General features: G+C 44.4%; 1 protein-coding gene across 2 annotated transcripts in view; it reads left to right on the top strand.

Moving 5' to 3' along the window:
• Positions 1–1,847: 1,847 nt before the first annotated feature.
• LOC147451230 (superoxide dismutase [Fe], chloroplastic-like) overlaps positions 1,848–13,098 on the top strand; it is a 49,406-nt gene continuing 38,155 nt past the window's right edge. Inside the window, exons 1-3 of one of the 2 annotated variants that reach the window (XM_086520192.1) lie at positions 1,848–2,080; positions 2,179–2,250; positions 2,604–2,792. In XM_086520192.1, coding sequence (XP_086376318.1) covers positions 2,009–2,080; positions 2,179–2,250; positions 2,604–2,792 — 333 coding nt within the window. In that variant the 5' untranslated portion in view covers positions 1,848–2,008. The remainder of the gene's footprint in view (positions 2,081–2,178; positions 2,251–2,603; positions 2,793–13,098) is intronic. The other variant, XM_086520193.1, reaches the window with a different exon arrangement.

Raw genomic sequence — 13,098 nt, 5'->3', positions numbered from 1 at the left:
GATCAAGTGATACTGAACTCGGTCTCTTGGTCTTGATTGACTGAGACTTTGGTAGGAATCACAGAACTTGGCATATATTGCAACATATCTAAAAGTAATTGGCCACCACAAGCTGCTAGAAGTATCTTCAAGTCATCCATAAGTTGTGGAGAGATTTCACATGCAAACTAGTTCTAAAAGGAGCCAAGCCTACTTCTTTTGGAATAAAAATTTAATATTCAAGTGCAAAAGTGTGCCTTGTACACTTGAGAGATAAGATTGGAGGCCAATAATGTGCAGATTCTCTCTTCTTCTTTTTACGCTATTCTCTGACTAGTAAATTTATGATGATCAATTCATGTCTCAATCTTTACTAGAATATGATAGAGAGTGTTTGCCTCCGTGGTTGAATTGTTGGAAGTCTACACCAAGTTTGAGAGAGATGATGGGGATGGCTTGTGTGTGCGAGCAAAGGGTAGATTAAGGTTTGGTTTCTTAAAGTTCCCCTCCATCAACATAATTTGCATTTTTCTCCCCCAAATACTCAAACTCTCGTTTCATCAATCTATTTTTTCTATATTTTGCTCTCAAATTAGATAGCATTTCAAAATGACTATATATTTTGATTTTGGGAGGCGATATGCATCATCACTTGTATGGATTTAAATTGAATGTCTTTATTTCTAATTTATCCACTTTTGTAAAGAAGTTAATGTATTTCACAAGTTAAAACTTGTATTGGATGGGCATATCATATTGCTTGTATGTTGCATGTAGGATTGCTTTTTGACAAATACCCTTGCCCTTCAAATTTCAAGGATTCTATGAACTTTCTAGTAATTTAGTGTATTTTGTGAAGGAAACCTTTCATTTTCACACTTTAGAAAAGCACAAATTATGCAAAGTGGGTAAGATGTCCAATAAATTGAAACCAAGTGGCCATTCATGGACATATTTGTTCAAATGGGAAAATTTAATCTTATGCATTATTCTTTTGCATTGCCCAACTAAGACCTATGGGACATTCAAAGGCAATTCACTTCTATCTTCCTTCTTTTCCTTAACTCTATGGGAAAACATTGCCTCTAGTATGTGCACATGTATGGAGTACAATTAAGCATGGGAAGTATTGGTTAGGCACCTAAGTGATTGTATTTGCTCTTAAAGTGACAATTACAATAGTAAACCAATTTGTTGGCAACAAATATGATTGTAGTAAAATGACCGCTCTGTCCTGTCAATGCGTCCATGCACACCGTGGACCCCGTCAGCGCTACCGGCCATGTCACGGTGGAGTTGCAGGTTGATGCATGTGTTCAATGGTGGGACATCCTATATGCATGCATATAGGATGTCCCATCATATGTTGCAGACGCCGTAGATGCATGAGTGGAAGCATAAAATTGTGTCTAATGCATGTGTTCAATGGTGGGACATCCTATATGCACGCATAGTAATACACAAAGAACAATATGTGCATGTACGCGAGAGAATTTCAATGTAATCTTCCAAAAGATGTAGCTATAAAAACATTTGGCATGGCTTTACAAGTTTACACCCCCATACAAAGGGTTTTTGTTGTCGGGTTTTAGTGTGATTATCTCATTGTGTACTATGAGTCAGTGTAAAACTTTACATCACTTCACCGACCTAATGTTAATAGACTTTGATTCCTATGATCATCTCATCCAACATGAGTGGCACAAGTTAGATCTGCCTAACTCTTCGAAACTGAGCATAACTCTAATTCTCTCTCTCTCTCTCTCTCTCTCTCTCTCTCTCTCTCTCTCTCTCGCAATAAGCAGTGTGAGATTCTTACAAATTCTTATCTTTGTCCATACATTCTCCATTCACATGACATGCTCAAGCTCTATGTAGTACATGCATCTTATTCCGACCTGAGACTAGTACACGTCTATGTAGTACATGCATCGTATGCCAACCTGAGACCACCTATGCAGTACATGTTTATGTAGTCCGTCTGCGCTTGAAGCCACCATTTCCAACAGCGAGGAGAGAAGGGCCAGGCATGGCTACGTTACAATGCAGCTCTGCAATTCGTGCAGCTCCATGGCTCTCACCTCCATCGTTTTCAGCTCGTGTAAGTCTCTCTCCCCCCTTTCGTTCTCCCTCGAGACTATCAGAGCCACTTTCAACTTTTTGTTTATTTTCTTTCTCACATTCTTGTTGTTTTTGCAGACAAGAAAATGTCGCTTCTCTTACAGGCCTATTGTGATGGAGCTCCAGCTGAATCCATTGCCCTTTGACATGGTGGGCGAGAGAGAGAGAGAGAGAGAGAGAGAGAGAGAGAGAGAGAGAGTTAGTTTTGGGTTTCAGAAACATAGAATTTTTGCATGTAGGGGCCCATGCCACATATGCATTAGAGTACCAAACATTTTGGCAAGGCCCCGGCAGTTGGTTGCCCTGCTGAGCATGCGAAGGATCAGAGTGCAATAACCTAAAGGACCATTGATCGTGAGATAATTGAATGCATGCTTAAATAGGGAAGTAGGGGAACTACGACATCTTCTCGGCAGAGACTTTGTTCTTGAAGAGCCTCCCTTAATACATGGATTTATAATTGAGCTGTAAAGTTGTGTGACTGTTTCTGGTGGTGCCATTAGGATGCCTTGGAACCTCACATGAGCAAGCGGACATTGGAGTTCCATTGGGGGAAGCACCATCGTGCCTATGTCAATAACCTAAACAAGCAAATTGCAGGCACAGATCTCGAAGGCATGCAGCTTGATGAGCTATGCAAGCTTGGTTACAACAATGGCAACACTACTGCTTACTTCAACAATGCTGGCCAGGTAGTCTCTCGTTTGTTTCTATGCATTTTGAGCTTGAAATCTCAACATCTATGTCCCCACACATGAGCTTGTAAATTTTACTTCACGGTTTTGCAATCATGTCATTCTGGTTATATTTAAATTTTGAATACATCTTAAGGAGGGAAAATTTGTACATTGCATAAGTACTAAAATCATGATAATTAGCTTAGCAACTTTATCTAGCCAGTTGCTTTCAGGATAAATTGGCTGTCTGACATTTGTGAATTCAGAGGTCCAACTAGCAAAATGAGGCTTGTAGTTCACTATTCATCTCCTGAATTTTTTGATAAGGGCTTTGGGCATTGTACTAATAATTAACAAAACTTATTTTATATAATCTTTTCATGTTTTTTTAATAAAGAGCAAGGAGTTTTGCTTATATGGAGGGATGAATCTCTTGCATACTATTGGCTACTATCTTGGGGTCAAATCTATGCACCATCATCGATTTTTCCTAGATGATTCACAGGTTTCTTGAAGAATTGCAGCTCTTTAAAATCAACTTCAAATGATACTCATTACTCCATGAAAATCTTACCTCTGTAAGGATGGATTTTAAAGCCCTTGTAAGGGATATGGACAATGATTTTGCAGCAATCTCCATGCCTCGCTTGATTCTTACTTTAGAATAGCTCTCGTTTGAGACTTGGAGAAATTTTCTTTGTTTTCAATGCATAAGTAGCCGTTGAGAGTCTCATGCCTTCCCTGCATATAATACTCTTGGGGGTTACTTCTTTCGTTTGGCAAGCCTTCAGCTCTTTGCACTTGTATTTATGCCATTTTACAGGGAGAAAGTACTTATAGCTGCATGTGAGAGGGGCACATGAATGATGAAGTGCACATTGTTAACCTAGTGGTGGTGTTTTGTCACCAAGATTTGGGTGGAGAGCTCATGTAGATGTATTTGAAGGGTTTCTACGAGACATTATGGAAGATACACTAGGTGTCTCTCTCAAGAAACGACAAATTGAAAGCGTTTTGGTGTGGTTTCATCTGTTGCATTGGTGCTTTATAGCTAAGAGAAATTCAAGAAAAACCACTAACAATAAGCTTCAACCACCTCATTGCGTTATTCTCTAGCATGATTGCTTTGCCATCTTGGCTATGGGCTTTTCATGTTCTTGTCCAATATTGGTCTTCTTGCCTTTGTACATAGTTGTTTGATTGATTGTTTGACCGTGTACATTTCTCTTGTGTTAATTAATACGATTACATGTAACCACAAAAATAGAGGGGAGCGGTTGTCTTCTTGTGCTTAATCTCCTGTGTTGACTTTGCCCTCATTGTGCAAGGTTGTTGCATTTCCTTTCGTTTCTTTGTCTCTTGGTCAAAACTAGGTGCTTCTTCCTTGTTTTCTCGTGTTTTATGTTTACTATTTTCTGTGCTTGTGTTTTTTCCCTTGTGTGTTTTTCAGGGTTTTCACTTGGTTTGCTTGTTGCATCCATGTGTGTGTATTGTGTCTGCTTGTTTGTTTTGTTTGCATGTTGATTTTTTTTTTTCTAGTTTGTTTGACTTTTCCCATACAATTGGAAAGTAATGTGGGGTGGGGCTATGGCAGTGGTCCCTCTTTACTTGGAGGCTTGTCTTGCTTGGATCCTTTATGCAAGTTCCTGTTAGAGTTACATCTTTTGTCTGGTGGTGGCTCCACTATCTCCCAAAAGCAGTTTAGGGAGTGAGGGTTGTTTTGTGGTCGTGTTTGGTTGTATTTGAGGCAGATGTACCTTTTCTAGCGGTACGAGCGATGAATGTGCCCACACGGCAGGCTAGCATGAGATTGGACCCTGTTCCTAGGGTTTCCCAGGGTCACAGTCTCCGTTCTCTATAGTTTCCCCAAATTGTGTCCTGCTGGGGACTAGATTTGGTCCCCTTGCCAGTTTCTCACCACTTTATGGTGATGTGGAAGCTTATTTTTTTTTTCCGGAGAAAGAGATCCTTCTATTAGTTAATGAAATTGCCATAGGGCTACAACTACCTCTACAAGAGAGGGCTACAACAATCATGATGGGGAGACTCTCCCAATGAAAAAAAAACAGCATATGTACAATGAGGCTAAATCAAGAGATGGGAGGAGGGAAAAGCCACACAGGTGGACGGTAGTGCCATGTGAGCACACTTTGGACCATGGTGAAAAAAGGTCCAGGGCGCCAGAGTCGAAGGAAAGCCTCTCTGCGCTCCCTCATGCGGTCGGAGCTGCCCTGGAGTCTCTCGAATTGTTCTCTGAGAGTATGGATCAGCTCTAGCCAAAGATCCCGAACAGTCTCTGCTTGTGGTACAGGGTGAGCCTTGAAGATGCGGAAGCAGCGGGCTGCCAGATGAACCAGAGTGAACCAGAGTGTCAGGCCGCAGGTGAGCTCCCAACGCTCCTCTCTCTCACTGCACCACTCCTGTGGAGTAAGCTCTGGAGCAGACTGGAGTGTAGGTCGACCCCCTGCATCACTATCATCTCGCTGGTGGAGGATAGCTCAAACTGAAGTGTCGGGCCCGTGAGAGCGGACCAAGCAGCTGCTCCCCAAGTGTACTACTGAGCTGTGGAAAGAGCCGGCATCAGCCGAAGAACACGAAGCCAAACTTGTTGTGCCAAAGGACAGTTCCAAAGATAGTGACGCTGACTCTCCACAAGATGGCCACAAGCTGCACATGCTGCCGAGAGACCACTATGTACAAGCTAGCTCCCAACTGTTGTAGCTCGGTGTGCAACCAGCCACTGGAACAAAGTGACTCGCCTCGGCTGTCTGGAGTCCCACAACCTCTTCCAAAAAGCTGCCAAGAACTTAGCTATGAGACCCTCCTCCTGCCAATGAGGTGCTGCAGCGAAGCAGGATGAGCCTCTCTCTGTGCTGCCAGTATGTGACGTCCCAGTCGAGAAGTGTATTGAAAGAAAGGGACACTTGGATGGTCTGCTGAGGAGAAAGGGTCCCTCCAAAACCACTCTCTAGGATCCCACTGAACTCGTGCCAGTGGATAGCTCTCCCAAGCCCACAGTCTCCAGTGGCCAGTGTCACAAAGTGATGACGTGGCGGATAGCAGAAACCCTAATTTCTGCCAAAAACCCTAAAATTCTTGCAAACCCTAATTTTTGCCAAAAACCCTAAATTCTGGAAATCGCGGAGGCGGATTATTATTATTATTATTATTTTTTTTTTGGAAAATGATGAGCGACGCGAATTTTGCTTTTGCTTTTTTTTTATGAAAAAAAAAGAGAAAAGACTCTCTAAGAGAGAGAGAACTGATGCTTTTGATTTTAAAAGCTTTTGGGGCTCTGCTTTTGGGCATCCCTTGTAACCTTTAAATTAGTGGTGAGGGCCTCACTTCTCAGAGCATCTGGACGCAGAGTCTGAGAGTGAAACCCTAACCGCTCTCTTGTACTTTGATGATTGATTAATATAAAAAGAAATACCGAAAGGGGCGCCAGTCTTTGGGGCCAATATCTCTAGGCACGGAACTCCGCCGGGCCAGTGCAAATCTATTGTGATCTGTGGATTGTTTTGAAGTGGTTATTTGGTGCTGTCGCGGTTGATTCTTGACTTGGAGTGTCCAAGTCTGTTACAGTGGTATCAGAGCACGGCCGATTTCTCTTCTACGGGAAATCCGATCCCCGAATTTTTTTTCCGCGGCACCTATGGCTTCAGGCAATGATCAGTCGACTCCCTCTGCATCTGGAGATGCGGGTTGGGATCACAACGAAGATTCAGACAGAGAGTATGGCCCGCCTCGGCCTACTCAGGCGGAGCAAAGAGAGATGGAGCGTTGTCAATTGATTGGCGATGCAACAAAGATGATGCTCAATTTTGCCAAGGACCCGAAGACGGCAAAATATATGAACCAGACCTCTTTGAAAGAGGTACAGACGGAGTGGCAGAGAACCACAACACCACTCCCGAAACCCGCTCTCAAGAAACCTTCTGCCTCCAAGAAAATATACGGAGAAGGAACTGGAGAACGTGGTTGATGCACGGATTGCTCAGCTTTTTGACACGCAAAAGAAAGCCAAAAAGCACGGCAAAAAGCAGAAGAAAGGCACTGACTTCTCGGGATATTTGGGTCGTCGGTCGACATTTGACAAGGCAAAGAAATTGAAGAAGCGCGTCAAGTTTGAAGACCTACCCAGTTCTTCTTCTTCTTCTTCTGACAGTTCTTCTAGCTCCTCGGATTCGAGCGAAGAAGACAGAAAAGGTAAAAAGCGAAGCAAGAAGCAACGCTTTGGAAAGGGCAAGAAAAAGGCAAAGAAGGCTACATCTCGCCCAGAGACTGACAGTTCTACTGAGGACTCGTCTACAGACAGCTCAGATTCCGATGACGGAAAGTTTTATGCGAACAAGAAGAATTTTTACAAAGCCAACCAGTATGACTTTCTCGAAGATAAAAGCAAGAAAGTCCAAGAGTTTAAGGAAGGTGGCCACTCGATCAAGTTTGATACTTTTCAGGATACTCAGATGCTTTGAAGGCTTTGTCTTTTATACAGCAGTTTGACATCGCTTTCGCGGGAGGACGCTATTCAGAGCACTCCAAGATTCGGAGAGCTACCTCTTACTTTAAGGGGAATGCTCGTACTTGGTGGTCCACACTTCTATTAAGCAAGACTGTGCCAGTTACATGGCTGAAATTCAAGAGGCTTTTTATTTCTTCTTGGTTGACTCAAGAGTTTGAGCGAGATATACGAGCTGCTTGGAACCATCTCCGGATGACCAAGAGCGATACAGTGAATTCTTATTGTGAAAGATTCTGGAGCTCTTTTCTACCCGCCTCTTCATTCAAGAAGATCTCGTTCAGAGAACAGATTGAGCGGTTTACCTTGGGTCTACCTATAGAGATCCGAAATCACTGCTCGGAACATAAGTCAGCTTCTGTTTAGGAGTTGATGAGTCATGCGAAGCGGGGCTTTGCCATTCACTCTGGCAGTCTGACCTACCCCACCGATGAGGCCATGACACAACGAGCCGAACAGACTTCTGGGAATGAAAGTAGAATGAAAAAGAGCAACCCAGAGAAAAAAAAGGATGCACGACCCAAGCTTACTCCTGAGGAGAGAGCTCGCTTCATCAGAGAGGGGAAGTGCTTTGGATGCGGGGAACATGGACATATTTCCGCGAAGTGCCCTGATAAGGCACATAAAGAACAGAATGATAAAGACGACGACAGGTCTGAGAGTTCGAGAGCAGCTGAGGAATGTGGCAGAAAAGGCAGATAGAAATGTAGAACTGGTACCACATGGCGTGGGACTTGCACCGAATCAAATGAATGAAAGTACAAACTTTGCCGCTTTTTTTTGGGGTAAAGTGAAGGATCAGGAAGCTCTTTTGAAGGAGCCAAGGCCAACTTCTTTTCACTTGGAATTGGCGGCTCGATTTGGAACTACGCCCGACAGACTGACGCCACAGGCGGAGGTAGTTCGACTGGCACCCGGATGGGATGTTGCCATTACACCGAGCATTGGCAAACTTTGTTTGCAATGACAGGGGTGTTCAGGGCACGCGAGTGACGTTCTACTCAGGATCCCTTGGTACCACAAGAACTACGCCGTGGTTGACTACCGGGCCCAGAAAGCGACTTTGATAAATGAAGGGCTTAGAGATTGTACTTGAAGAACTTCAGTTTTCTTACTCATTCTTTTGGGAGAACTGAACGATGGATAAAAGTTGAATATGTTTTGACCTGAAGAAAAGAACGCCAAGATTTTTTTCTCCACGCTCATGCCGATTGCTTTTGAGAGGGCCTGAAGATCATACCATTGATCTGATATCTGGAAGCACGCCACCGAATCGGCCACCTTATCGGGTGAGCCGAGTACAGAATGAAAAGATTATGAACTCAGTGAAAGACCTCTTGGAAAAGGGTCTTGTCCAGCCTAGTACTTCACCGTATTGCTCTCCAGTGTTGTTGGTTTTGAAGAAAGACGGATCTTGGAGAATGTGCATCGATTATAGCACTCTCAACGAAATCACCATCAAGAACAGATTTCCGATTCCTAGGATCGATGATATACTCGACAGGTTACAGGGATCCTCGTGCTTTAGCAGGATTGACTTGAAGAGTGGATATCATCAGATCAAGATAGCGCCAGGAAATGTCTACAAGACAGCTTTTTAGACGACTTTTGGGTTATTTGAGTTTTTGGTGATGCCTTTTGGCTTAACCAATGCTCCTGCGACATTTAACCGGATGATGGATAGGATTTTTCGAGAGTACAGGCTATTTGTTGGCACTTTCTTTGACGACATCATTGTTTTCTCGAAGAATGAGGCAGAACATAGAGATCATCTGCTTCAAGTCTTTCAGGCATTACGAGATCACACATTAGTGATTAATGCTACGAAAAGTGAATTTTTCCTACCAGAGATACATTTTTTGGGACACATTGTGTCAACAGCAGGAGTGCAAATGAACCCGGCCAAGATAGAGACTATCCGTGATTGGCCCGATTCGAGGAATGTCCATGAAGTTAGAAGCTTCTTGGGACTGTGTTCGTACTATAGGCGGTTCATACGAAAATTTGCAGAGGTTGCTTCCCCTTTGCATACCTTGACACAGAAAGGAGTACCTTTTTCGTGGGGACCCACAGAGGTGACTGCCTTTGGGACATTGAACGAGAAATTGACTACGGGATCTATTTTGACTTTGCCGGACTTGCAGAAGTCATTTGAAGTATACTATGATGCTTGTGGTCGTAGTCTGGGTGCGGTCTTGATGCAAGAAGGCCATGTCATAGCTTACGAGAGCCGTTTGTTCTCTAGGCCGGAGATGACAGCACAGATCTATGGGAAAGAGCTTTTGGCGGTTATCCACGCTCTTACTCAGTGGCGGCATTACCTACTCGGAGCGGATTTTACTGTCTTTACAGACCATCAGAGTTTGCGCTACTTCTTGTCACAGAAGCAGCTTTCGGAAAAGCAGATGCGGTGGGTGAACATCTTGTCACATTTCCACTTCCAGATTGTCCATGTGCAGGGACAGAAGAATGTGGTGGCAGATGCTTTGTCTCGAAAATCGTTGGTTCTGGCTATTACCGCGATACATCATAGGAGCTTCGAGGATATGGTCGATGAGTGTGCCACAAATACAGATTTTACAGATATTTTCACACGGATACGGGATGGGGAGACAGTAGCTGGATACTCCCTTCAGGAAGGCTACTTGATGAAAAAGACTATGTTGCGCGTTACACAGCCGTTGAGGGAAAAGGTTATGACTGATTGCCACTGTCCACCTTTTACGGGTCACCGCGGCATTGCTACCACCATGAAAGGGGTAGAGAGATATTTCTTTTGGCGGAGACTGAAGAAGGATGTGGAAGAGTTTGTGCGCAGTTGCTTGGTATGCCAGAAGGTCAAGTTTGACAGGCATAAGGCACAGGGATTGTTACAGCCTTTACCCATACCCACCCGCCCCTGGGAAAATATTGAAATGGATTTCATTTTTTTTGATCTCCCGAGAATACAGAATGATCACGATGATTTTCCGATTACATGGCACGCCTGAGACGATTGTCTCCGACAGAGACCCCAGATTTATGAGTTTGTTTTGGAAGGCAATTTGGGAGAACATTGGCACGCGGTTGCAGTTCTCGTCATTGTTCCACTTGCAGACTGACGGGCAATTTGAGATTGCCAATTCAGTGATTTTAGATTTATTGAAGTCTTGTATCTTGCATCAGAAGACTCAATGGGAAAAGAACTTACCTTTGGTGGAATTTGCCTACAATAACACGATACACTCTTCGACGGGGAAGACGCCATGTGAGATTGTTGAAACTGCTGTGAAGGTTCCATCCTTTCTAAGCACGAAAGATTAGAAATTTGAAGCGGATGAATATTCGCGAGATTTGGATACGGCTTTTGCCAAGGTTCGCGAGACTTTGCAGGAGTCTCAAGAACGACAGAAAAAGGCAGCGGATCGCCATCGTCGCGACTGGAAACTGAAGGAGGATGATTGGGTGCTCTTACTTTTGAGAAGGCACGCCTAAGAAAGAAAAAGGGAAAGGAGAGGCTTTTTCCAAAAGCTTAGTATGTGATACTACGGACCTTTCCGGATTACTGACAAGATAAATGATGTCTCCTTCCGATTGAAACTGCCAGATACTTGGAGGATTCACAATGCATTGCATGTGAGTCTCTTGAAACCTGTTAAGGGTGATGTGCCTGATGATGGGGAGCCTGATGAGCAACCCAAAGTGGAAGAAAACGAGGAGATCCTTGTTCCTGAACAGATTTTGGCACATAATGATACGAAGAAAGGTAAAGTCCGAAGGCGGTTCTTGGTTAAGTTCAAGAACTTTCCTGCATTTGATGCGAAGTGGATGGAGGAGGAGGACCTAGCAGATACTCCTCGGATTGTGAAACATTACCTCGATGTTTTGGTTTAGCATAGTCTACTCCGAACGGAACCTAGAATTCAGCTTGGTCAAAGATCTGGTGCAGTGGGATGCACAAGAGGGGAGTCACTCCACTCCTTTGTCAACAGATGCCTTGATTTTGATACTAAAGTCACTGATGTCTCTTTGAGCTTCAGGGATACTGAGAGTTGACAGTATTCTGCTGGATGACTTTATGAAATGGAATTCCTGATTATGATACTGATTTGTTCTTGACTTCCTGTGAGTGCAGGAACTGATAGCCGAAATGACTGCAGCATTTTGGTCTGATCGATCTCGAATAGACATGGTTGCAATAGGGGTTAGTCAATCGGACATCGTTGAGGTCCCGATTGGACCTAGATGTGATTGCTAGCTACATTGCCGATAAATCATGGTCTAAGATCCGAATGAATGTTGAATGTCATGTGATGTCCTGTGATGTCGTGTGATGTGACTGTCGATTTTGTACATGTGCTAGATGTGCGTTCCTAGTACGTAGGTACTAACAATCAGTGTCTGCTAAGACGGTTTATGGCTTTTGTCGGTTTTGCAGGCGTAATCGCGGTCGATTACAATGCTTTCAAGAGGGGGGTATGTCACAAAGTGATGACGTGGCGGACAACAGAAACCCTAATTTCTGCCAAAAACCCTAAAATTCCTGCAAACCCTAATTTTTGCCAAAAACCCTAAATTCCGGAAATCGCGGAGTTTTTTTTTTTTTTTTTTTGGAAAATGATGAGCGACGCGAATTTTGCTTTTGCTTTTTTTTAATAAAAAAAAAAGAGAAAAGACTCTCTAAGAGAGAGAGAGAACTGATGCTTTTGATTTTAAAAGCTTTTGGGGCTCTGCTTTTGGGCATCCCTTGTAACCTTTAAATTAGTGGTGAGGGCCTCACTTCTCAGAGCATCTGGACGCAGAGTCTGAGAGTGAAACCCTAACCGCTCTCTTGTACTTTGATGATTGATTAATATAAAAAGAAATACCGAAAGGGGCGCCAGTCTTTGGGGCCAATATCTCTAGGCACGGAACTCCGCCGGGCCAGTGCAAATCTATTGTGATCTGTGAATTGTTTTGAAGTGGTTATTTGGTGCTGTCGCGGTTGATTCTTGACTTGGAGTGTCCAAGTCTGTTACAGCCAGTCTCAAGAGCTGCTGGGTCAGGATGTATGACACAAGTCCTCCCGCAGATGCCCACCACTCGGATCCTCTGAAAACACCACTCTGCCACCTGTGGGGCCTCTATGAAACTTGGTGTAAGTGTCCCTCACCCTGTAGCTCGAAAAACAGGGATGGTACAGTCTCTGAGCAGGCCCGAACTGAGATGAGAACCTCTAGTTGCGTGAAGGCCCCCATCCATCTGGGCGCTGTTGACTCGAGAGGTGTGAGCCACTCGGCTGGTACTGCCTCTGAGATGTCCTAACACATGCTCTGCGTCCCTCTCATGCCCTGTAGCTCGATGGCCTGAAGCTCCTCTGACAAGTGCGTGCCGGACCCTCTACCATGGCACGCTAGGAAACATGAGGCTGATTACCAACCAAGTGGCCTTTGTGAGTGCTAACCATGGGGTTCCAAACAAGGGGCTGTCTCAGGCGCTCCTCCATGCAAGTAGGCTGACGCTGCTCCACGCCTCTCCGCAGCTGCTCCTAGGATCGGAGCATACTCACAGCGAAGCGGTCCTCAAGTCTCCTGCTCAAGCCAACTCTGTGCATCTCTGTGAAAATCCATCTGGTCGAAGGTCACCAGGGGCCTCCAACCTGAGGCATGTTAGCACTAAGCCGTTGAAGCAAGAACTCCTTCTAGGGCGCCTCTCCTGGAAGTCGTCTCTGACGATAAACTTCCCTAGAAGGGCTCTACTTTGCTGTGCTGGGACTATGATCCCTAACGCTCCCTGAGAACAAGGAAGAATGATGACCTTCCATGCCACTTTGGCCCGGGC

Source organism: Adiantum capillus-veneris, chromosome 9 (genome assembly GCF_014529385.1).
Source record: "Adiantum capillus-veneris isolate H3 chromosome 9, ASM1452938v2, whole genome shotgun sequence".
Lineage (NCBI taxonomy): Eukaryota > Viridiplantae > Streptophyta > Polypodiopsida > Polypodiales > Pteridaceae > Adiantum > Adiantum capillus-veneris.
The sequence above is the reverse complement of the archived record's forward strand: the minus strand, read 5'-3'. Positions and strand labels throughout refer to the sequence as shown.